The 19188-nt window shown below is 39.2% G+C and overlaps 14 protein-coding genes across 14 annotated transcripts; 3 read left to right on the forward strand and 11 right to left on the reverse strand.

The window, feature by feature from the left end:
• Window positions 1-143: 143 nt before the first annotated feature.
• On the reverse strand, window positions 144-353 carry BDF20DRAFT_806501 (uncharacterized protein; the record flags this gene model as incomplete). The annotated part of the gene is made up of 1 exon (XM_053076524.1): window positions 144-353. A coding segment is annotated over one exon (210 nt), but the record flags the coding sequence as incomplete, so codon positions are not given.
• A 103-nt stretch (window positions 354-456) lies between these two features.
• On the reverse strand, window positions 457-3428 carry BDF20DRAFT_899554 (GTP cyclohydrolase N terminal-domain-containing protein). Its single transcript, XM_053082683.1, has 13 exons — window positions 3274-3428; window positions 2987-3185; window positions 2803-2914; window positions 2494-2724; window positions 2169-2378; window positions 1966-2081; window positions 1808-1867; window positions 1621-1716; window positions 1479-1535; window positions 1248-1390; window positions 1135-1149; window positions 939-1021; window positions 457-849 (listed from the first exon to the last, which is right to left on the reverse strand). Exons 1-13 carry the CDS (start codon window positions 3364-3366, stop codon window positions 738-740), a joined length of 1527 nt encoding a protein of 508 aa, XP_052931077.1. The 5' UTR covers window positions 3367-3428; the 3' UTR covers window positions 457-737.
• Window positions 3429-3454: 26 nt separating this feature from the next.
• BDF20DRAFT_899579 (uracil phosphoribosyltransferase-domain-containing protein) lies at window positions 3455-4963 on the forward strand. The gene is made up of 5 exons (XM_053082684.1): window positions 3455-4014; window positions 4110-4203; window positions 4323-4555; window positions 4654-4742; window positions 4820-4963. The coding sequence occupies exons 1-5, from the start codon at window positions 3850-3852 to the stop codon at window positions 4872-4874; spliced, it is 636 nt and encodes a 211-aa protein (XP_052931078.1). The 5' UTR covers window positions 3455-3849; the 3' UTR covers window positions 4875-4963.
• Window positions 4964-5103: 140 nt separating this feature from the next.
• BDF20DRAFT_899582 (mitochondrial ribosomal protein subunit L20-domain-containing protein) lies at window positions 5104-6194 on the forward strand. The gene has a single exon (XM_053082685.1). It carries the CDS (start codon window positions 5122-5124, stop codon window positions 5698-5700), a length of 579 nt encoding a protein of 192 aa, XP_052931079.1. The 5' UTR covers window positions 5104-5121; the 3' UTR covers window positions 5701-6194.
• A 566-nt stretch (window positions 6195-6760) lies between these two features.
• BDF20DRAFT_917444 (SPOC like C-terminal domain-containing protein) lies at window positions 6761-9767 on the forward strand (the record flags this gene model as incomplete). Its single annotated transcript, XM_053084568.1, has 9 exons — window positions 6761-6797; window positions 6915-7058; window positions 7164-7332; window positions 7403-8036; window positions 8136-8372; window positions 8448-8569; window positions 8686-8891; window positions 8965-9674; window positions 9753-9767. The coding sequence occupies 9 exons, from the start codon at window positions 6761-6763 to the stop codon at window positions 9765-9767; spliced, it is 2274 nt and encodes a 757-aa protein (XP_052931080.1).
• Window positions 9768-9914: 147 nt separating this feature from the next.
• On the reverse strand, window positions 9915-11481 carry BDF20DRAFT_217844 (cystathionine-beta Synthase). Its single transcript, XM_053074940.1, has 3 exons — window positions 11387-11481; window positions 11194-11303; window positions 9915-11057 (listed from the first exon to the last, which is right to left on the reverse strand). Exons 1-3 carry the CDS (start codon window positions 11434-11436, stop codon window positions 10171-10173), a joined length of 1047 nt encoding a protein of 348 aa, XP_052931081.1. The 5' UTR covers window positions 11437-11481; the 3' UTR covers window positions 9915-10170.
• Window positions 11482-12051: 570 nt separating this feature from the next.
• On the reverse strand, window positions 12052-12798 carry BDF20DRAFT_840056 (uncharacterized protein; the record flags this gene model as incomplete). The annotated part of the gene is made up of 1 exon (XM_053079344.1): window positions 12052-12798. The coding sequence occupies one exon, from the start codon at window positions 12796-12798 to the stop codon at window positions 12052-12054; it is 747 nt and encodes a 248-aa protein (XP_052931082.1).
• A 267-nt stretch (window positions 12799-13065) lies between these two features.
• Window positions 13066-13967, reverse strand: BDF20DRAFT_829275 (uncharacterized protein; the record flags this gene model as incomplete). The annotated part of the gene is made up of 3 exons (XM_053078308.1): window positions 13066-13466; window positions 13559-13611; window positions 13660-13967. Coding segments are annotated over 3 exons (762 nt in total), but the record flags the coding sequence as incomplete, so codon positions are not given.
• A 757-nt stretch (window positions 13968-14724) lies between these two features.
• Window positions 14725-15062, reverse strand: BDF20DRAFT_917448 (uncharacterized protein; the record flags this gene model as incomplete). The annotated part of the gene is made up of 2 exons (XM_053084569.1): window positions 14725-14896; window positions 14965-15062. 2 exons carry the CDS (start codon window positions 15060-15062, stop codon window positions 14725-14727), a joined length of 270 nt encoding a protein of 89 aa, XP_052931084.1.
• Window positions 15063-16166: 1104 nt separating this feature from the next.
• Window positions 16167-16708, reverse strand: BDF20DRAFT_899601 (uncharacterized protein; the record flags this gene model as incomplete). The annotated part of the gene is made up of 1 exon (XM_053082686.1): window positions 16167-16708. A coding segment is annotated over exon 1 (235 nt), but the record flags the coding sequence as incomplete, so codon positions are not given.
• On the reverse strand, window positions 16534-16947 carry BDF20DRAFT_899602 (uncharacterized protein; the record flags this gene model as incomplete). Its single annotated transcript, XM_053082687.1, has 3 exons — window positions 16875-16947; window positions 16723-16805; window positions 16534-16639 (listed from the first exon to the last, which is right to left on the reverse strand). Coding segments are annotated over exons 1-3 (248 nt in total), but the record flags the coding sequence as incomplete, so codon positions are not given.
• A 475-nt stretch (window positions 16948-17422) lies between these two features.
• Window positions 17423-18195, reverse strand: BDF20DRAFT_982480 (uncharacterized protein; the record flags this gene model as incomplete). The annotated part of the gene is made up of 1 exon (XM_053085140.1): window positions 17423-18195. A coding segment is annotated over one exon (329 nt), but the record flags the coding sequence as incomplete, so codon positions are not given.
• BDF20DRAFT_797833 (uncharacterized protein) lies at window positions 17549-17863 on the reverse strand (the record flags this gene model as incomplete). The annotated part of the gene is made up of 1 exon (XM_053076302.1): window positions 17549-17863. A coding segment is annotated over one exon (315 nt), but the record flags the coding sequence as incomplete, so codon positions are not given.
• On the reverse strand, window positions 17999-19090 carry BDF20DRAFT_899609 (uncharacterized protein). Its single transcript, XM_053082688.1, has 4 exons — window positions 19043-19090; window positions 18525-18935; window positions 18344-18449; window positions 17999-18272 (listed from the first exon to the last, which is right to left on the reverse strand). The coding sequence occupies exons 2-3, from the start codon at window positions 18670-18672 to the stop codon at window positions 18364-18366; spliced, it is 234 nt and encodes a 77-aa protein (XP_052931089.1). The 5' UTR covers window positions 18673-18935; window positions 19043-19090; the 3' UTR covers window positions 17999-18272; window positions 18344-18363.
• Between the last annotated feature and the right edge of the window lie 98 nt (window positions 19091-19188).

The raw sequence follows: 19188 nt of genomic DNA on the forward strand, positions 1-19188 counted from the left end.
GTACATATAAAAAATGATAAATAATACAAAGAATTCACAGAAGCAAAAAATATAGATTTGAGAATGAGTAAAAAAAAAAAAGAGAGCTTTTTTTAAGAACGTTGCAAGATTCGATGCAGCTTTTCTACTTGTTCAGGAGTTCCATGATTTTCGATTTCACGCATTATGGTTGGATACAAATCCCAATCACAGTCTTCATCTTCTTTTAACTTCTTTGTTGTACGAGTTGGTCTTGAATGATAAGGATAATGAGGCATGGTGTTTATTTTGTATCGGTATAAGCCTGGATGTGTCAAATCATCATCCTGCAAAGGGTATTCAACGACGGCGGTCGTATTATTGTTTTCGTTTTTCAAGTCTGTATTGCTAAAGTGTGTCATTTTGTTAGCGTTGGGGGGGGCTTAGTTCAAGCTTATGTTGAATAAGAAATAAAAAAAAGAAATTATGTTGAATATTAAAGTAACAAAAAAAAAAAAAATATGAAATAGGAAACTCTTTATTTCCATTTATATAGCCCTTTGTTTTAGTGAATCGAGGGAAAAAAAATCCGCATGAATATTATGACAAAATTATGCAATAATACTCCGCCGTTAAGGAACGAATCGGCATTGTTTGGTGTACAATTTATGAGTTGTGTCGTGTCAAAAACAGAAAGATAGAAAACGGAATCAGCCAGTGGAGGCGTGATCCAATGGTTTTATTACAATAACCAAAGTAGCCCCATTTTTCCCTCTTTTTCAGTGTTCGATATCTTCCCAATCACGGCCTTTGACGTTCGAAAGGCCTTCCTCATCAAGCACTTGACCCGTAGTAAAGTAGCCAGAAGCAATCTTTGCGTCGATTTCGACTCTATAAGCAAAGGGCAACAAAGGCGGATAAAATGAAACACCGTTATTGTTTTGTGAAAAAAATACGCAATTAGTCTTTTCTTTTTTTACCTAGAGTCAGCGGGGATTAAATCTTCAGGAATGGGCACACGTTCGATAATCGGAATACCGGAACCAACAATAGCGTCATGTTTCTATGCATGCGAAAAGGGCAAACAAAACAAGTAGGACATGAGTCAATTTTTTCAATACTGCTCGTTTCTGCCTGAAGGGCACACAAATGGGTCATCCTGCATCGTCACTTTACCATATTTGACATGGACTAGATATAAATTAGAATAGCCAAAGGTGATAGCCCGCTTAGTACAATACAATCAATAAAAATCTAACTATACCAACAGTGACTCTGAAAGCCCTTACCATCATACGGTCTATCTTTTGAATACCCAACCAATGTAGCACATCTGGCATTAATGCTTGGAATCTCATGTCCTTCACACCAGCAATGCATTCAGTACGTAAAAAGTAGTTGCTTGCAGTATCACCACCTGCTTGTCTTTTGCCTAATACATCATCAAGGGTGCAATTGTTATCTCCTTGATTTATTCAGCCACAGTGGTGTTGCTATCGTTTTATGGTTGAAAAGCTTACGTGCATTATAAACTAAATACTTGGTGACCTCACCTAGAGCTCTACCCTCTTTTCTAACTACGAAAAAGACATGTGAGTGTGCTGTTTATAATAAGGGATACTCCCCACCTTGTCCCATTCATCATCGTTCATGTCTCCTTACAGTAAACAATCACACCGACACCGCCTTGTTGTGCTTGTTTGGCGCATTCTTCAATACCATAAATAAGATACGGACGACAGGTACAGATATCACTGCCTATCAAAAAAGAAAGGCATTGGTTAGGTGTCACAGAGGAAGATGCCTTTTATTTGCCCCCCATAAAACGTGTGAAATTTGAAAACCTTACCAAATACATCTGACCCGTTACATTCGTCATGCACTCGAAGTGTCAATTTTTTAGATGTGTCTTTTAGTCATAAGAATGAAACATGATGTGAATACAATCGTCCCCATCAGCCAGACACAGCAACAACTTTTTCACGTTTTGACTCTTCAAGCATTTACCTGAAATATATTCAGGATTACCAAAAATATAGATACTGATGCCACCGATAGGAGGTAAAAACACCTTTAAATCAGGTCGAGTAATCAACTCTGGATACATTCCGCCTGTATCTTCGCTACAGATACGTTAAAAAACAGTTTCAAGTTAGGGGTATGGTTTTCAGAAAAAAAAGTAGAGTAAAAGTCCAAGTTGCCAGTTTTACAAAAGTGCACGGCGAAGGAGTGATTCTTCAATTCCAAATCGTTTGGCTACGCCTGGCAAGTACCAAACAGGCTCCACAGCAGCCTTGGATACAGCCAAATCACCTCGCGAGTTGACAACAATTTTACCATCCACTTCCAAGCTACCGTCCTTGACACTCATTTCCATTTCTGCCATGGTCATATGAGCTCTTGTAATAGCAATAGTAGGTCTAAATGGGTGGGGGGAGAAAGCATAGAGAGGGTAAGCATTCTTCTTTTTTTTTTCCCTTTCTCTTTCTCTCGAGGCATCCAAATGCCCACATCATGCTTCTTGGGTTTTTTTACCTCACATCTAAGCCATTCTCATATTCTTCTCTAAAGATTTGAGGAGCAATATGACCAAAGGGATCAATAGAAACTATCTTTTCAGGATCATACCAAGAAGGATGAGGTCCTACTTTGAAGGTAGGCTCGGTCATGTCAAAGTTGGGACGGTGATCAGAAGGTAAGTCGCCGATAGCAATGGCTAATGCACGATAGATACAGTAAGAGCCACCATAGGCACCAATAGCATTTCTAATGTTGAAAAAAAGATGCAATTGTTCAGGGTGAAGGTGGAACCATTTTTTATATAACAAAAAAAAAAGGACCTACCTTTTCTTAATACTGCCTGAATGACGAGAAGCAACAATAGGCCCTCTTACCTTAGGATCCTCTGCACCCCAATTTAAAGTCATAGGCTTGATACCATGCTGACCAGGGTAAGCTTGCAAAAAAGAAGAGTCAACAAAGACCCCTATGCTATTACGTTTTCTGTCCTTTTTATCAAAGCACTTACTCGTCAATATAACACGATCAGGATAAAGATGAGAAGTAGATGTTGGCGAGAATAGGGATGCGTTTGTGGAAGCATCGGCAGCAGCACTAGCTGCTTTACCCACCACAGCTTCGTCCTTTGTAATGGCAGTGATGGATGTGGACGGGGACATGGCACCAGGGTGGTTCATTACAGGAGAATTGAGCGATAATTTATCAAGCTTTGTGAGTCAAGAAGTGAGCAAAATGGGGTCAAATACTAAAACAGAAAAGAGAAGGGAATGACTTGACCAGCTTCTTCATTCTTACCTGCTCGGCTAGTTTTACTTGATCAGCTTTCAAGGATTCTACTTTATCTAGCATTTGCTGTAAAGTCGTTTCGTCTTCAGTAGCTAGAGTCATTGAAAAGGGGGGGGGGCAACGAAATTTGAAAAGAAGTGTAAAGGAGAAAAGAAGAAAGAAGAAGGGGGGGGGGAGAAAAAACGAGTGGCGCGTCGTTCCTTATCAAGCTCTCATTGTATCTTACAGCAAACACCCACGCACACCCACGCACATACACACACACACACACACACACATGTGCGCATACACAGGTACATTTCACACACCAGTGACTTATGGTTTAGGTTTGCATGTTTAAATAACAATAAATAATGATAAATAAAACGAAAACAATGGGAAACATTCATCTCATGTGATGCCCGTGTAATAGCTATACATCGGTGATCATGCACATATCCAGTTTTTCAACTGGTTCATTTTCATCTCATTTTGAACCTGTTACTACTTACTCGCTGTTATTTTTATATCTTTCTTCTTTTCCCCCCCTTTCATCTTCTTTTCTCATTTTCTTTTGTTTTTCATAGATAGCAAATCGTACGATACATGACTCATCTTCATCTCAGTCAACATCCTCTAGTGATAACAAAGTTATCTCAACTGAGAAACGCTAAAAGGAGTCCCAAAGAGGTGAGGGAGTTGACACGCGACTTATCCATTCTCTTGGGCTATGAAGCATCCTATGATTTGACAGTCAGTGAAGGAGCTACAGTAAGTATTTCAGTCAACCCACCCCACCCCCACCGTCTATAGCGCAATAATGAAGAAGGTCTGATGGGGTTATGTACTTGGGGGGGAATTTTTAGACTCAAACCGCTTATGGTGATTATGCATTGAGAGAAGTGACAGCAAGAGTAGGTCTCGTTCCTGTATTAAGGTCTGGTCTTGGGTTTGTAGATGGTAAGTTATTCCATGTAGATCTATTATGACACATGTAGATGAAGTTCTATGTTATGGGCCGATGGACTTACCCCCGTGGGACCTTTTTTTTTTTTTTTTTTTTTTTTTTTCTCGATTAGGCTTTTTGAATATATTCCCAGATGCACCTGTTTATCATTTGGGTCTGTATCGTGAAAAGGTCTCCCTCCAACCCGTGGAATACTATAATAAGCTACCGGATCAACCTAATATCGATATATGCTATGTGTTGGATCCGGTCATTGCTACTGGTAACACGGCAGTGGCTACAGTGAACTTGCTGAAAGAATGGGGATTGTCAGGCTCTCAAATCAAATTCGTGGCTGCTGTTGGAGTAGGTATCCATTTTGACATAGGTTTTGCGATAAAAAATGATAACTAACTATGTGCTCTACATGACGGGGTGCATGCTCTGATACATCCATGATATAGTCGGAAATCGGTCTTGCTCAACTTCAAGAGAAACATCCAGACATCCACATTTACATTGCTGCCATTGATGAAACGCTAGATAACACAGGGTAAGGTTTAAAGTTTTAATTCCAATTGTGTGTACAGAAACTGTCTCTGGGCAGCAGTAACTGAAACCTGCATATAGATATATTGTCCCTGGCATCGGTGATTCTGGTGATAGACTTTGGAATACTGTTTAAAATGAAAAAAAAAACGAAAGGCTAGTTTAGCTACCTACACTTCTTTTTTTTTTAATCATATCATGAAATAAAGATACCTCATACCTATGGAAGCTTCGGTCCTATTTTACAGTGATGTGTGCGAGAAGCACACACACAAGAGTTGCTTTTTTTAAGCTGAGCAAAAAACGCAAGCCGCCGGATCGGCTCTCTTTTTCGAGACTTTTTTTCGAGCGGGGTTGTCATTTCATTCAACCCTTGTCTGTGTATGTGGGGGGCGCGGGGGAAACAATTTTACCATTTTTCTCTCCAGCGGTTTCTGTCAAACCCTCTCTCCAGCAGATCTTCACAAACACCCTCTACATCATCGCCGTCGACCATGAACCGAACAAGCGCTCCACTCTACAGATCCATTCGCACCTATGCAACAAAGAGCAAAACTCCCAATATGAAAATGAAACCAAGTGTACCCATAAAAGAAACTGCTTTACCCAACGGCACTGTCTTTGTTGAGCGCCTGCCTGTCGTTGAACCCACCATTCAAGCCTCCTATGCACCTTTACTCCATCGCAATAGCACAACATTGACAACAACAAAAAAGTTGACAGAAAGTGAGATTGCAGAAATGCGTCAGCTAAGGCAATCGGATCCCAGCACTTGGACACGATCCAAATTAGCCGAAAAGTTTGGTTGTTCCCCATTATTCGTGAGCATGGCAGCACCTCTGCCTAAAGATATCTTACAGCAACACCAAGAAGAACAAAAGAATGCGGCGAATAGCACTATGAGAGGCTATAGACGTAAATTAATAACAGAGCAAAGACAAAAGAGAAGAGAGCTTTGGTAGAATAGAGAAAAAACCAAAGATGAAAACGAATAAACAACCTTGTACTATATTTATCACCGTCAGTTCAACAATGGAGATGAACACATCCTTAAGTGTATCATCTCAATGAATGACAAGGAGGAGAAAGTTGAGTGGACATGTGTACATCTATGTTATCTATGTAGGCTTTAAGGGCAAATCTGGGGCTGTAAACTGCTGAATAAAAGCATATGAATCACTCAGAGACCTTCTCTCTATACCCGTCAACTTGTTCATTTGATTTGGTCCGTTTCAACAATTTGTCATTGTATCCATCCTAACTATTATCCTCATGTGTTGATAGCTTTGAATTCATGCTTTCCTTTCCATTGTCTTACTCACCCACTCTAAAAATGGCACAAATTGTTCATAAGGCTTGACAAAAAACCCAACTATTTCAATAGTTTCGACGCTTAAATTGAGTCGTTCTGTTCAATGCTGTGGTGGTGAATGGTCACCTAACAGATGTGGACAAGAAGGTTGGGGGGGGGCGGGGGCGTGGGGTGGTGAAGGAAACAAAAGCGTGAAAAGAACGACTTTAGAAGTAACAAATGAAAAGTTTGTGACCTAAGCATATTTAGGGACCCATTTGTCAACACAGTGTAAGATTTCACGCGCTATTGACATCCATACATTATCACCAAATATTAGCTAACAGCGGAGAGGTCAGTCCGTTCCTGTATTTGTTTTTTAACTGTGTTTTTTTTTCAATGTCAGCTTAACAGAGCCTGATGGTTGATGATTTAAAAAGTCTCCACTTTCTGCGTTCTTCCCTTTTAATTTGAATATATTTTTGTTCCTGCAAAAAACGCGAAATGGCGCAAAAGAAAGCTACCATTTACATTTTGAACGTAGACCATTCAATGTCACAAGACTTTTCTACAGCACTTAGTATAATAATAGAGACGATGGAAGATAAGGTAGTCAACTTTGGAAAAAAGCGAACCTAGAACCACTGCATAAAATTATCATTCGCCCACTTACAGATCGAAGCTCTTTCACTCCTATTAAACCTTCTTGAAAGGTTATCGTCGGTAGAAAAATGGACATGGTATCTGTGCTATTAGCCGGTACTCCAGGTAAAGAACAAACTTCCGTATGAGAATATAAACCTGTTTTTTTGAGGTTGTAGCTCCAAAACGGGCTATCCAAGAGAAAGGGAAACCTTAGATTCTATCTCTTCTTTCTCATTCTAGAGACGAACAATATACTGAATGATGACACACCGGATCAATATGAACATATCTTTACTCTCAGCGGAATAAGTCAGCCGAATTTGAAGCTGTTACGTAAACTACAAACTGTATCCACATCAAAAGAAACAGACCCACCAGCAGATGGTATGTTACCAATGCCTGTTCCCTTTTGTGGCCTTTTTTCTGTTGAACACTCAAAGAAACAAAGCACAAACTGATCCTCTTTTTCTCTTTCAACACGAAAAAAAGTGTTGGATGCTGTTATTGTGGCTATTCAAATGATAGTAGATCATTGTCGAAAGCTGAAATATCAAAAGCGAATTGTTTTATTCACCAATGCGGAACAGCCCATCGATTGGGATGATATGGATGCAGTGGGTGAGATGATGGAAGCCAATGATATATCTCTGATTGTCGTGTAAGTGAGATGAAATCAAAAGAAGTAGAAGGCCAATGAACGATTATTTATTTTTTGAAGGGATGTTTAGTGGCAGCGATTACGAACCTTATGAAAATGCCGACGCAGATAACTGTACGGACGTCATGAAGACGAACTATGAGAATTGGAATACACTCACCAAACGCACACCAGAGGGTGAAGTTTTGAGTTTAGCTCAGGCTTATGAGGACAGTCAAGCAGATTACGCGAAAGAAGTGCGTCCAACTCCCTCTTACAGAGGATTCCTGTACTTGGGTGATCCTGTCGGCCCACATTCACAAGCAGACGACGAGGACGACGCTTCTCAAATGACGGACAGCACTTTAAACCATTTTCTTGCCATCCCAATCTTCACCTATCTCAGGACAAAACCAGTACCGTTACCTAGCTTTAAAAAATACGCAACGAATGATGATACCAGGATGGATGTGGATAGTGCAACAGACGGGACGTCTCATAAAGTGACGTACGAAACAAAGCTGACGATTGAAGATACTAAATTAGACGAGGACGGAAATGAATTGGATACAGAAGAGATAGAAATAACAAAAGACCAAGTCGATAAAGCCTTTCGATTCGGTAAAACTGCTGTCAAAATATCTGAAGAAGAGCTTCAATTAGAAAAGCAGAAAATGACGACAAGAAAACAAATGTCTATTCTTCGATTCATCCCGAAAAAAGAGGTAAAAGAAATGTATAGGGGGGCGGGGAAATTCCATTCATTTGTCGAACTGAGATAGATGTAAAGCTGACATGGTGAGGTTTATCGAAAAAAAAAAAAGTTCCCTCGTAGCTTCTTATGCTCTCATGCAAGTGTCATTATGCCTGGAGCTTACAGTACAGACGCAGCCAATTTAGCGCTGAGAGCGTTGGCGTATGCTATGTCTGAGGAGAAGGTAATTGCTCTTGTGCGCTATGTTTATACGGATGGCGCTGCGCCTATGCTTGGTATTCTGGACCCTGCATTTATTGTGGGAACAGATGAAGTTCCTGAAACTTTCATTCTTCACTACTTTGAGGTAAGGAAAAGAAAAACGCTTTTCACTATTCAGTCGATGAGTTACATCAGAATAACAAAAAAGACGACATGATAGACGACGTTTGCTGAAGATATTCGGGACTACGTGTTTTTGCGGTTAAATATGAAAGATGTTGAACAAACGCTCGAAGATCAAATGGACAGTCTCATAGATGCAATGGAATTAGATAGCATTGAGTAAGGGTGCAACTTTGGATTTGAGAATGAAGAAGGCATGGATCGAGATTTAATCTCTTCCTTTTATCCTTCATTTTTTTTTTTTTTTTTTTTTTTTTTTTTTTTATTCTTAATAGCGAATCTTATTTGATGCCAGAAACGGTCTACAATGGTCTTATATGGAGAGTGCACAAAGCGATCAAAACACGAGCTCTTAACCGTGAAGCTCCTATCCCTGATATCAAAGATTCGGCCAAACCTGCTTTTCAATTGCACAAGAAGTTTATTGAAAAGGCTTCTGAAATAAGTCAACATATAGCCAATACGGTTAAAGTAAGAGAAGGTAAGGTGTATTGCGCAAAGCCGGAAAATAGTAGATAACCTGTCAGGGAAATGAACCATCTTCATTTGAATAGTGAAGAAGAAGGGCAAAAAGAGAAGTAGAGATGCGGAAGAAGCTGAGCAAGATTTTGCTGCCGAGTCAGGCAACATTGATGAACTTTTGGATAAAACTGCAGCTGCAGGAGCATTTGGAGGATCTTCGCTTACAGGTATAACAGCCGGAAGTCATCTTAGCGGACAGCCTTCCGGTAGTATAGCTACAGACAATGGTCTATCAGGTATGAGTGGGGACAGCAGTACGAGCATGATGGATAACAAAGCAGAACGTGTCGGTTTGAATCACCCCGTGGAAGATTTCAAATCTCTCTTGAACCGAAGTTCTGATGTGGATATGGTGATTCCTGCTATGAAACAGATGATTGAGGCCATTCATGAGCTGTTAAAGATATCTTTTGGTAATCAAAATTACAGAAAAGTCATCAAATGTTTGAAAGCTTTGAAAGAGACGGCAATGGCAGAAGAGGAGGCAGTATTGTATAATACGCATGTGCGAGAGTTGAAACAATGGTGTGATCTGCCCGACAAGTTTTCTCCACATCGGGAGTTATGGGAAATGATGAAGAAGAACAATCTTGGCTTGTTAACAAACAAAGATACAACAGACACTGACATCGCTAATATCACTCAAGAGATGGCAGAAGAATTTTGGAATGAAACGGATTTAAAAGAGCAAGTTCAAAAGAAAAAGGAAGATGAAGATCTTGTCGAATTTGAAGAAGACTTGGTAAGCGATTTTTCGAAATATGAATGGTTTATTATACCACTTAGTTAATGATTTTTGCTGTTCCTTCTTCTAATCTAGGATGATTTGATATAATTTCGAACTACATACACATTTGACTTAGGTTCGTTGTGAATATCCAATCTATTCATTCACCGCTCCAGGCATGGCATTTATCACATATACCGCATGCAAATTTATTCATATTTTTTCTGCAATAAAATACACTGTGCACATAAAAGTTATCTTTTGTGTATAAAAAAAATATCCTTTTATTCTTCTAGAAAGAAAGTATATACATTAAATATAAATGGAGGGTTAACATGATTGCGTCTAGTTCAGATGAGTATGTAATAGTGAAAATGTGATTTTGTAGTGAATATCATGTTGAGCTGTAGATGAGTAGATATTGTCGTTGGATGCTATAATCGCTGATTATTGTACTGTAGATGTGTATAATGGTGACGAATAGCTATAACTCGTTCCTTCTTCACTGACTTTAGTTTTCGTCAAGAAAACCACGTTCCTTCATCCAATCATCGTTCAAGAACTTGGTCATATAATTACGCACTGAATCAGGCAAAATAACAACACAACGTTGACCTTCCTTCAACTCCTTGGCAGCTTGACAAGCAGCCCACATAGCGGTACCAGAAGAACCACCACACAACAAACCTTCTTCACGAATCAAACGACGAGACATTTGGAAAGAAGCCTTATCCTCTGATTTAATCCAAGTATCGACTAATTCACGATTCAAAACGTCAGGAATGAAATCATAACCGATGCCTTCCACTTGGTAAGGCTTGATATCAGAGTTGAGAGATTCAGGTTGTGCCAAGATGGAACCAACAGGATCAACACCAACAATCTTGATGTTGGGGCACTTTTCCTTCAATTTTTGAGCCAAACCAGTGATAGTGCCACCAGTACCAGCACCAGCGACAAGCATATCAATCTTGCCATCACATTGTTCTAAAATTTCCTCCGCAGTACCATCGTAATGAGCGACAGGGTTGTAGGGGTTGGTATATTGATCCAAAATGACGGCGTCAGAAATTTCATCACGTAATTTTCTGGCGACACCGATGTGAGATTCAGGAGCGTCCCAGGCGGCTTCAGTAGGAGTACGGATGACTTCTGCACCTAATGCCTTGAGGACATTGACTTTTTCTTGAGACATCTTTTCGGGTAAAGTGATAATGACACGATAGCCCTTGACAGCACCAGCAAGAGCAAGACCAATACCAGTGTTGCCAGAAGTAGGTTCGATGATGGTGCTGACACCAGGCTTCAAAATACCGGCCTTTTCAGCTTCTTCGATCATACGAGCAGCAATACGGTCCTTGACGGAGCCACCAGCATTGAAGTATTCACACTTGGCCACTACAAAAATGATGAACATATAAAATTTAATATTCGTACGCAAAACTGACTTCAACTACGTCTCGGATCCCCTTTCTTGCCCTCTTCCTCATCGAAATCGATTAATATCTACAGACGCTGTGGTTCAGTTACTTACAAAGTTCACATTTTAATCCTTCAGCCTTGGCAATCTTATTGACACGGACAAGTGGTGTTCTGCCAATGTTTTCCAAGATACTATCAGAAATCTTGGGAGCAGGCGTATTGCTATATATCAAGAAAAGACATAAAACTAAATCAGCTCAACTAGCCCCTGTTCAAACCAATGACACCAATAGCTGTAATTTTACCTTTGCTTATGGTTATATTGATCAAAAACTCTCTTTAATTCGGCAGACATGGCTTGTTGGTATATACAGTTTTAAAAAAAAGGGTAAGGGAAGGAAAAAGGAGAAACCAGAGTCTCAAAATAATAAAAGTCGAAGCTTAAAAAAAAAAAACTTTTCCCACCATCGCGACACAAGAGGCTGTGTGTGACTTTTTGATTGGTCGGAGTTTCGGCTGCTGGTTCTCAATAATCGTCCCTCTTTTGTGGCGAACGAAAAGACGGCAATTTACTCCATTTTTGGGACGAGAATACAGCCAATGAGAATGTGCTGAATAAACCAATCACGCAAGAAAATAACCATATCGACTAAGAGGAAGCGTGTATTTGAACTTGCGATGGAAGAATGTTAAATAAGAGGGATAGAGCTTTCGATCGTACCATAAGAAATTTTTATTCATGCAAGAGGAATAAGGCCTGGTGATCACAATCGATTATGAGAAGTTTTTTGGATGTAAAGAACAGGATCGATGTTGTACAATTCAAGGTTTGATGCACATGATTTTAATGGTATACTAAGCAGGATACGGTCAGGAACAGTCAGTAGAAAAAAGTAGGGTATATGTTTTGTCTGATTGCTGTAAACTGTATATACATTGCTGCAGCCAATCAGCAAGATTTATGACTTCTTTAGTGCGGGCTTCGTTGGCTTACTACATCGCGCTTCACTAATCCCAGATTATCAGAGGTATAATCCATGTTGTAATATCTTAACACTTTTGAACAAACAGATTTGAAAACTTCTCTAGAGTTATCTGGTGCTTGTTGACTAAACCTTCGAGTCCTCGCTGGAGCGAATGTCTCATCATAGTGTTCGGGTCGAATAGCCAGTACACCCAATCTAAGGGCTATTTGTATCAATCTTAATGCATCTTTCATCTCTGCTTCTGTTCCATGACCTCCTTTACTGACGACTTGTATCAAGTTTGTGAAGAGAACAAGCTCAGTTGACATTGTACGAAAAGGCTCGTCCCAGTTTTCAAAGAAATCGTAAAACACTTCAATAGCCTGTTGAGTAGTAGGAGCGTAACGTACCAAAGAGCCTACCGCCTTTTTAAAAAGGCTAACGTCACCGGGATGACAGACCCAACCGGGACGATCGATGAGTTCACGTATTACTTTTTGCAGTTGATCATAAAAATACAGTGCACTGGAAAAGTTTCGTTCTACTCTTGCGCGGTGAATTACAGCCAGTCCCAAAATACGAGGTTGAAGTTTCTCACCCGATTCAATTCGACGCTTCAGATCTTCGTAATCAATATTATTGCTAGTGCTTGAGGGTGCAGAGAACGAACGAGAACTGAGAGGGCGAGCGCCGTGCCCGATGCTGCTAGGTGCAACTGTGTTGTTAATGCTGTAGTGATTGTTCAAATTCATTCTTTTGAAAAATAACCACTTAATACAGAATAAAGCTTGAGGTAGGTGAGACGACCAAAAAAATTAATAATTTCTTAAATGGTAGATCAACTCAGACAGGAGCATCGAAATCGCAGGTAAAAAGGTTTCTTCAAACTGTTATACTCATAAGAAGATATACACTTTTCAGCAATAAAAGAAGTTTGAAATTTGGTCTTGAAAGGCAATTTTACTTGATCCTACACGCGAGTTATGTTTACTACTACTATCTATTATTACTACTATTACTTAATAAGCACCCCTCTTTTTCTGCTCCTCTGCCATTTTTCGAAACATAGCCATTGTAGCATCTTCTTTCGCCTTATATTCTTCCATTTTACTCTTAATAGGCGCCAATCTCTGTTCCCGCCTTTCTGCCTGTCTCGCCTCTCTTCTTTCCTTTGCTCGTCTTTCTGCCATTAGTCTTGCCTGGAAATCATCTCCACCCATCAAATCTGCCTCCGAAAGTTCAACATCAGGACTACGTTCGCGTTTATGATAGGCATTGAGAGCACGTTTTTTCGCGAGAGCTGCTTCACGCCCTGTTTCTCTAGGCGCTACTTCGTCTAATATGGCTTCACGTCTTTCTTTCTCTTTTCTCGCTTCATATTTGCGATTGTATCGTTCACTTTCGTATTGTTCCTCCTTATCTATCAGAACATACATACACATGATTGGAGAAAGTGGGTAAGTATTAGTCAAACTAAATGATGACGGAGCGAATCTATCGAAGGGGGCCTACCAAATGTATCGGGTAAAGCGGGTCCCAAAGGGGCCGCTCTTCGTTTAATGCTGCTGCTGCTACTCCCAGTTGCTTTTTGTTGTGATTGTAAAGTTCCCGACGGTGAAGCAGCTCCTTTACTTGTCATGCTATCTACTGAATCCCTCACTGTATCTAGTTCAAACTTATTCAATTTATTTGCAAATGCCCATTTATATCGAGTCGATTCTGAAGCTTCCAATTGTGCTGAAGAATTGAACCCTTGATAGTACTTCTCTTTCAATTCATGCTGGTTCCATTTCTTAACAAATTTCTTAAAGTAGCGTCGAGCCTCTTTTGCCTCAAGTTCATCAAAATAAATATGCTTGGATTCTCGTAACCAGAGTCGGAACTCGGTCGATTTTTCGTAATAATCATCTTCATCAATAGCTATAGATTGATTTCAAGTCTTTTCAGTTTTCACCTGAAAGCTGAAACGATGCCATTGAAAATGCTTTCTGGTACATTACGTTTAATAGTAGCTGCTAAAGAGTCAGATATCTGTTTGTGCTTTTTATGGCTGTCATCCCGGTTCTCATCCGGAGACTCGTGGAGATGTCTTTTAGAGCTATGGCGATCTTTTCTGGACGTTGAGGAGTGGCTCATTTTGCTTTAGGAATCTTTAAAAGAAAGGGAAGTGGCTGCGACTTTTATAATATTGCCCCGTTATGCAGCAGAGCAACATTTTTAGGACTCCTCAAGCGTTCAACATCCTTTTTCAACGAGACCTTCAAACTATTGGCTTAACCATAGTTTGGTTCTTTAACGATAAGTAGCCTATCTTTTATTCATTCTGCATTTTTTTCAACTCTATTAAAGACATGTGTACTTTATTCGCTAATAATCAGACTTTCTTCCTGAATGTACAAGATGCCTGATTTGGAAACAATTTATCCTTTCTTTATGAAAGCAGTATGACGTTGAACGCAGTAAGAAACATTTACATCAACCTTCCATGCAAACGCTTTCCCCCTTCTTACAAAAAACAGTTATGCTAAGCTGACAGGTTATATTGTACCTTGGTTCTAATTAAATGTCATTAAAACTGATATCCATCAATATAATAGAGTAAGGAAAAGTAGGGTAAATAGTAATTATAGAGTTTAGGCATATATCGTAAAAATGGTTGTGGATAAAAGCAATACATCTTAAGAGTGTGGAACTGCGTCATAGCCTTGAGATGGTTGCTGATGATAGGGAGCAGGAGCACCACCAGGTCGATAAACCTCTTGGTAACGTAATTCTCTTTGTTCTCTTTCTTTTATAAGAACATAAAAAGCATGAATATGGCCAGGTAAGTAACCTAAGATAGTCAGACATCTAAGTAATATCATGGCTGTAAGCATGTAAAATCATCCTACAAAGCATATGAATATGAAAACACTTACATATTGATCCAAAAGTCAGCACCACATCCCTTCATGAAGAACACACCAAGTGGTGGCAAAAGAATGATAATAAAGATGAGACAACAAGTACCGATCATTTTTGTTTGATGTACAAAAACTGTGCTTGAAAGAAAAAAGTACTGTAAAGAAAAGCAAAAAACTTTGTGCTTGGCGCGAAAATGCGCTTCATTTTTATAGTCATTTTCTATTGAGAAAAAGAACAACAACTTGTACCAAAAAAAGATCTTTTTTTTTTCCATTTAATGAGATCAACCATTGTAATTTTTTTTCTTTTTTGCTTTACTACAGATAATTCAAACTCAGTGGACACACAGATTGAAGAGACAAAGGAAAAAAAAAAAAAAAAAAAAACTAAAGCCGTGTATTATGAAGCTAACCAAGGGACAAAGGGGGACTACCGAAATCGTGGTGGTTGTGGTATTGTTAACAGTTTATTAACTTCAGATTCGGACAACACAAACATGATTTTTAGACGATAAATAGATTATGTTTAAACGAATTCAATATAATAGTAGAGTGAATGTTAGACAGTTTGCACAACAGTAGAAAGTACAAGTTTTCGTTCTTTTTACCTGTAAAAATCAAACTGGGTACGTTCCAGCGATATTGAGGGTAGGGGGAGTCTTATATTTTTGGTCTTCCCAACTTCTTCCAAATGGCACTACTGATCTTCATCATGTTCTTTGAGGCGTTGATGTCTCGGTTCCACAGTATATGACAAGTCTTGCAAACAATTATACTGTAGGTCTGGACGCCTTTTAACCACTCCAAAGTATCGTTCGAACAGCACGAGCATATTCTCGACGTCTTGAATTCATCGATTTCTAGTACTAGGAGGTCTCCGACTGCTTCGCATTGCTTAAGCGCACGCCACAAAACACCTACCGTTCTGCATCGGTGACTCTTCAGTGCGATATTATCCTTACCAAACATACCATTACCAAAACACGATGAGAGGCACTTTTTTTAAATCACCAACATTGAAGGGTTCGGGCTTCCATTTGGCGTTTGATGCATTATTATAAAAAGCACGTTACTTCCTATAAGTAGTTGATGATTATCGTTTATGAACTTTACCTGTCTTTTGTCTTCAATCCCACCCTAATTCCTGATGTCTCTTCTTTCATACTCTTTTTCTCTGCTACTTCTTTCTTCTTTTTTTTTTTTTTTGCGTCGTTTTTTTAAAGCCATCCTGCCATTATTCTTCTTCTTTGAGACCTTGTTTTGTTCTTCTCTCTTCTCTCTTCTCTCTTCTTCAATCTGAGATCCAGATTATACTTTGTACTGGCATTGATAAGCATATTTACCATTTTGTCTACAGCACGTTTCCGTCCTTGGTACAAATGAAATCGATCTTTGGCAGTGTCATCACGGTAGAAAGAAAACAAATCTTCCAAGTGCTGTAGGATGTATGCTGCATAACAGCGATATTGGGCACTGGAGCCTGTCTCGGCAGTTGGCATATTGCTTTCGATGCCCTTGATTTTACCCGCTTTCTTCTTCTCTAGCTTTGCAGAGGACCTGGTGCTACCAGTCATGTGATAGTACTCTGTGGTAGAACATCTTCGCAATTGGTGCTTTTCAACGTTCAGCCCGATCGCTGCTTTGAAGACGTCCTTTCTCCCATGATCAATAAAGTAGGGCCTATAACCAGCTTCGATTTCGGCATAATCAAAGTCCTCCTAAGTCAACCGATGGTTTTTGATGGTCTTCTCTTCTTTTGCTTTTCCTTCTTACTGAAAAGAAAATCGATAGTGAAGCCATCTGAACGGACAATACTACGGAATAATGTTTCCTGGCTTGTCTTAAGGTCATTTAAACTATTGTCGTAAAAAACGAAAGTCAGTAAATACCAGTGGCAGTATTCAACTAAAACTGTTTCCGTTTACCTTTTAAATCCCATCGTTTTGAAGCTGAACACTTGGTGAAACTTCTCGAGTTGATTCATATAGCCTTTAGGAGGCGTACCAGGAAACAAGAATGGGACAAGCCAATTGATGCTTATCGTGATGAAACGCCAATGGAGCGAAGGTAAAGGGAAAGGGAAGAAGCGCTTGGGTAATGGTAATCTACGGACATCATAAGCTGCATGTTCGTTATAGTCCTTTTCATACGAGGATTGGATTTGTCATAAGGCTTTAATACACTTCGTGGGATCGGACGATAAGGAAAGCAGTGTAGTCTTCTGCGTCACAAGTTTTTCAAAGCTTTTGCACAGCCTCTCTATCTTGCTTTTGTCTTCATTATGAAGCATGATTTATCGGGCCACTTGGTTCGCCTTTGCAAATTACTTGGTAGCAGTATGCTTCTGATATTTTGGCTGCATCGACCTTCTTCATGTTCTATGGATAAATAACACAAATACACGCAATTAGAAAGGTAGGAATTGAAATTAGAGTAGTGGAAAGGAGACCCACAACAAACATGTTTTTGTAGCTTATAAGTCAAATAGATGACAGAAGCAGGAAATAGACGACAGAAGCAGGAAATAGATGACAGAAGCAGGAAAAAAGATGACAGAAGCAGGAAATAGATGACAGAAGCAGGAAATAGATGACAGAAGCAGGAAATATTTAAGCATTCGCTTCTCAAAAAGCTCAACAATGAAGTTAGTATATGAAACGCTTATTTCCTTGGCAGCTTCTGTGAGACAATGACTATAACGTTTGGTGAAGCCATGACTAAGTACTATTGTCGGATGCTTTTGTTTAAAGTCATCAAAATAAGTTTTGATGCTGTCGTTCAACGTAATAAGTTGCGCAATGGAATACCAAAATTGCTGTGGGAAGACTTTCGAAGGAATGTCATTCTTGTTATGAACGAGATAGGCATTGACAAATAGTTGGCAGCGGAACACTATAGCTCTAATGTTCTTGCAGCACTAAATGACCCTTTTCTCGAACTTTTCACGAAACTGTGACAAAACGGCACGGTCGACAGGAAGGTTTCTTTCAAAAATAGTAGAATTATGACCAAGGACAGATGAAATGGCCTCCTCCTTTGATTGTATGTGATTAGAACAAAGAGGCGAACGAGAGGAAGCATAATTATCATTCCCACAACTTGAACACTCTACAGCTTGTGATGCCGTTTTCTTCTTCTTCACTATCTTTTTCTCTGCTTTAACACTCTTGCTCTGTTTTCTCTTCTTATTGCGACTCCCAACTATGAGTATGAGACGGTCTGTTACTCGGCTTGTGTGACTAAAAGCAGGCCGATGCTCGACCTACCATCGTCAGTTATTGATTCATAATGGAATGGATTTTATGGATGTAGATATTAGCCTAGTATGCCCTGTTTGATAGGAAATATTTGCATAGTTTCAATTTAATAAATTCTTTACCCTGACCCTTGACAGCTTACCTGCACATCAAGATTTCACTCGGTCAAGCTACTATTGTCACTGGATAAATATTGCTTTATCATCCTACAGTAACAAAGCCTTACGAAGTCAATATAATCATGTAGGTTTGCAAAAGTGTTGTTCATCAAATGATAGCTTCTATTTACCAAAAACATATACCTGATGGTGTTCTTAGTATCATTAAGCAACGTACATTTATACAATCTCATCATAACATATATTGTTATAAAATGAATGTAAACGGTATTTATTTCAGCGTTTTCCTTTTTTTGTAGAAGTATAGCATGTAAGAAAATGAATATAAGATGCAATATAGAGGACATGATAAATTATGCCACGAATAAAGCGAAAAATATAAGCAATATGATGTATGATAGGAGAAACTTGATCAGTCGTATTTCTTAGTGGTGCACCATTAACAACGAGGATTCAAAAGATATTCAAATTTACTTTTTCTTTTGCTGCTTTCTCTTTCTTCGCAGACGTCTCTGGCGCTGTTTGTGGTTAAAGACTAGTGTTTAGCTTGGACATCTCAAACTGCAGCATGAATCAAGCAATGTTACCTTCTTCCTCCACTTGTCTCTCACTAAGCATTGACAAAGTGATTAAGAAATGCCCTTTAGGTGTCAGTACTCTATTTGCAATTGTCTGAACGCCATTTAACAACTTCACTATTTACAGGTTCGTACTTACTTTTGAATCAAATTAGTCCTAATGAAGTAAAATGAGGAGAAAAGAAAAGAAAGAAAGAAAACAAAAAAAAAAAAAAAAAAAAAAAAAACATGGCGAATGTCTAATACTTATAGTTAACAGGTATTTTGCAACTGTAACTGGTTTTT

Source organism: Mycotypha africana (genome assembly GCF_025528875.1).
Source record: "Mycotypha africana strain NRRL 2978 chromosome Unknown BDF20scaffold_15, whole genome shotgun sequence".
Taxonomy (NCBI): Eukaryota; Fungi; Mucoromycota; class Mucoromycetes; order Mucorales; family Mycotyphaceae; genus Mycotypha; species Mycotypha africana.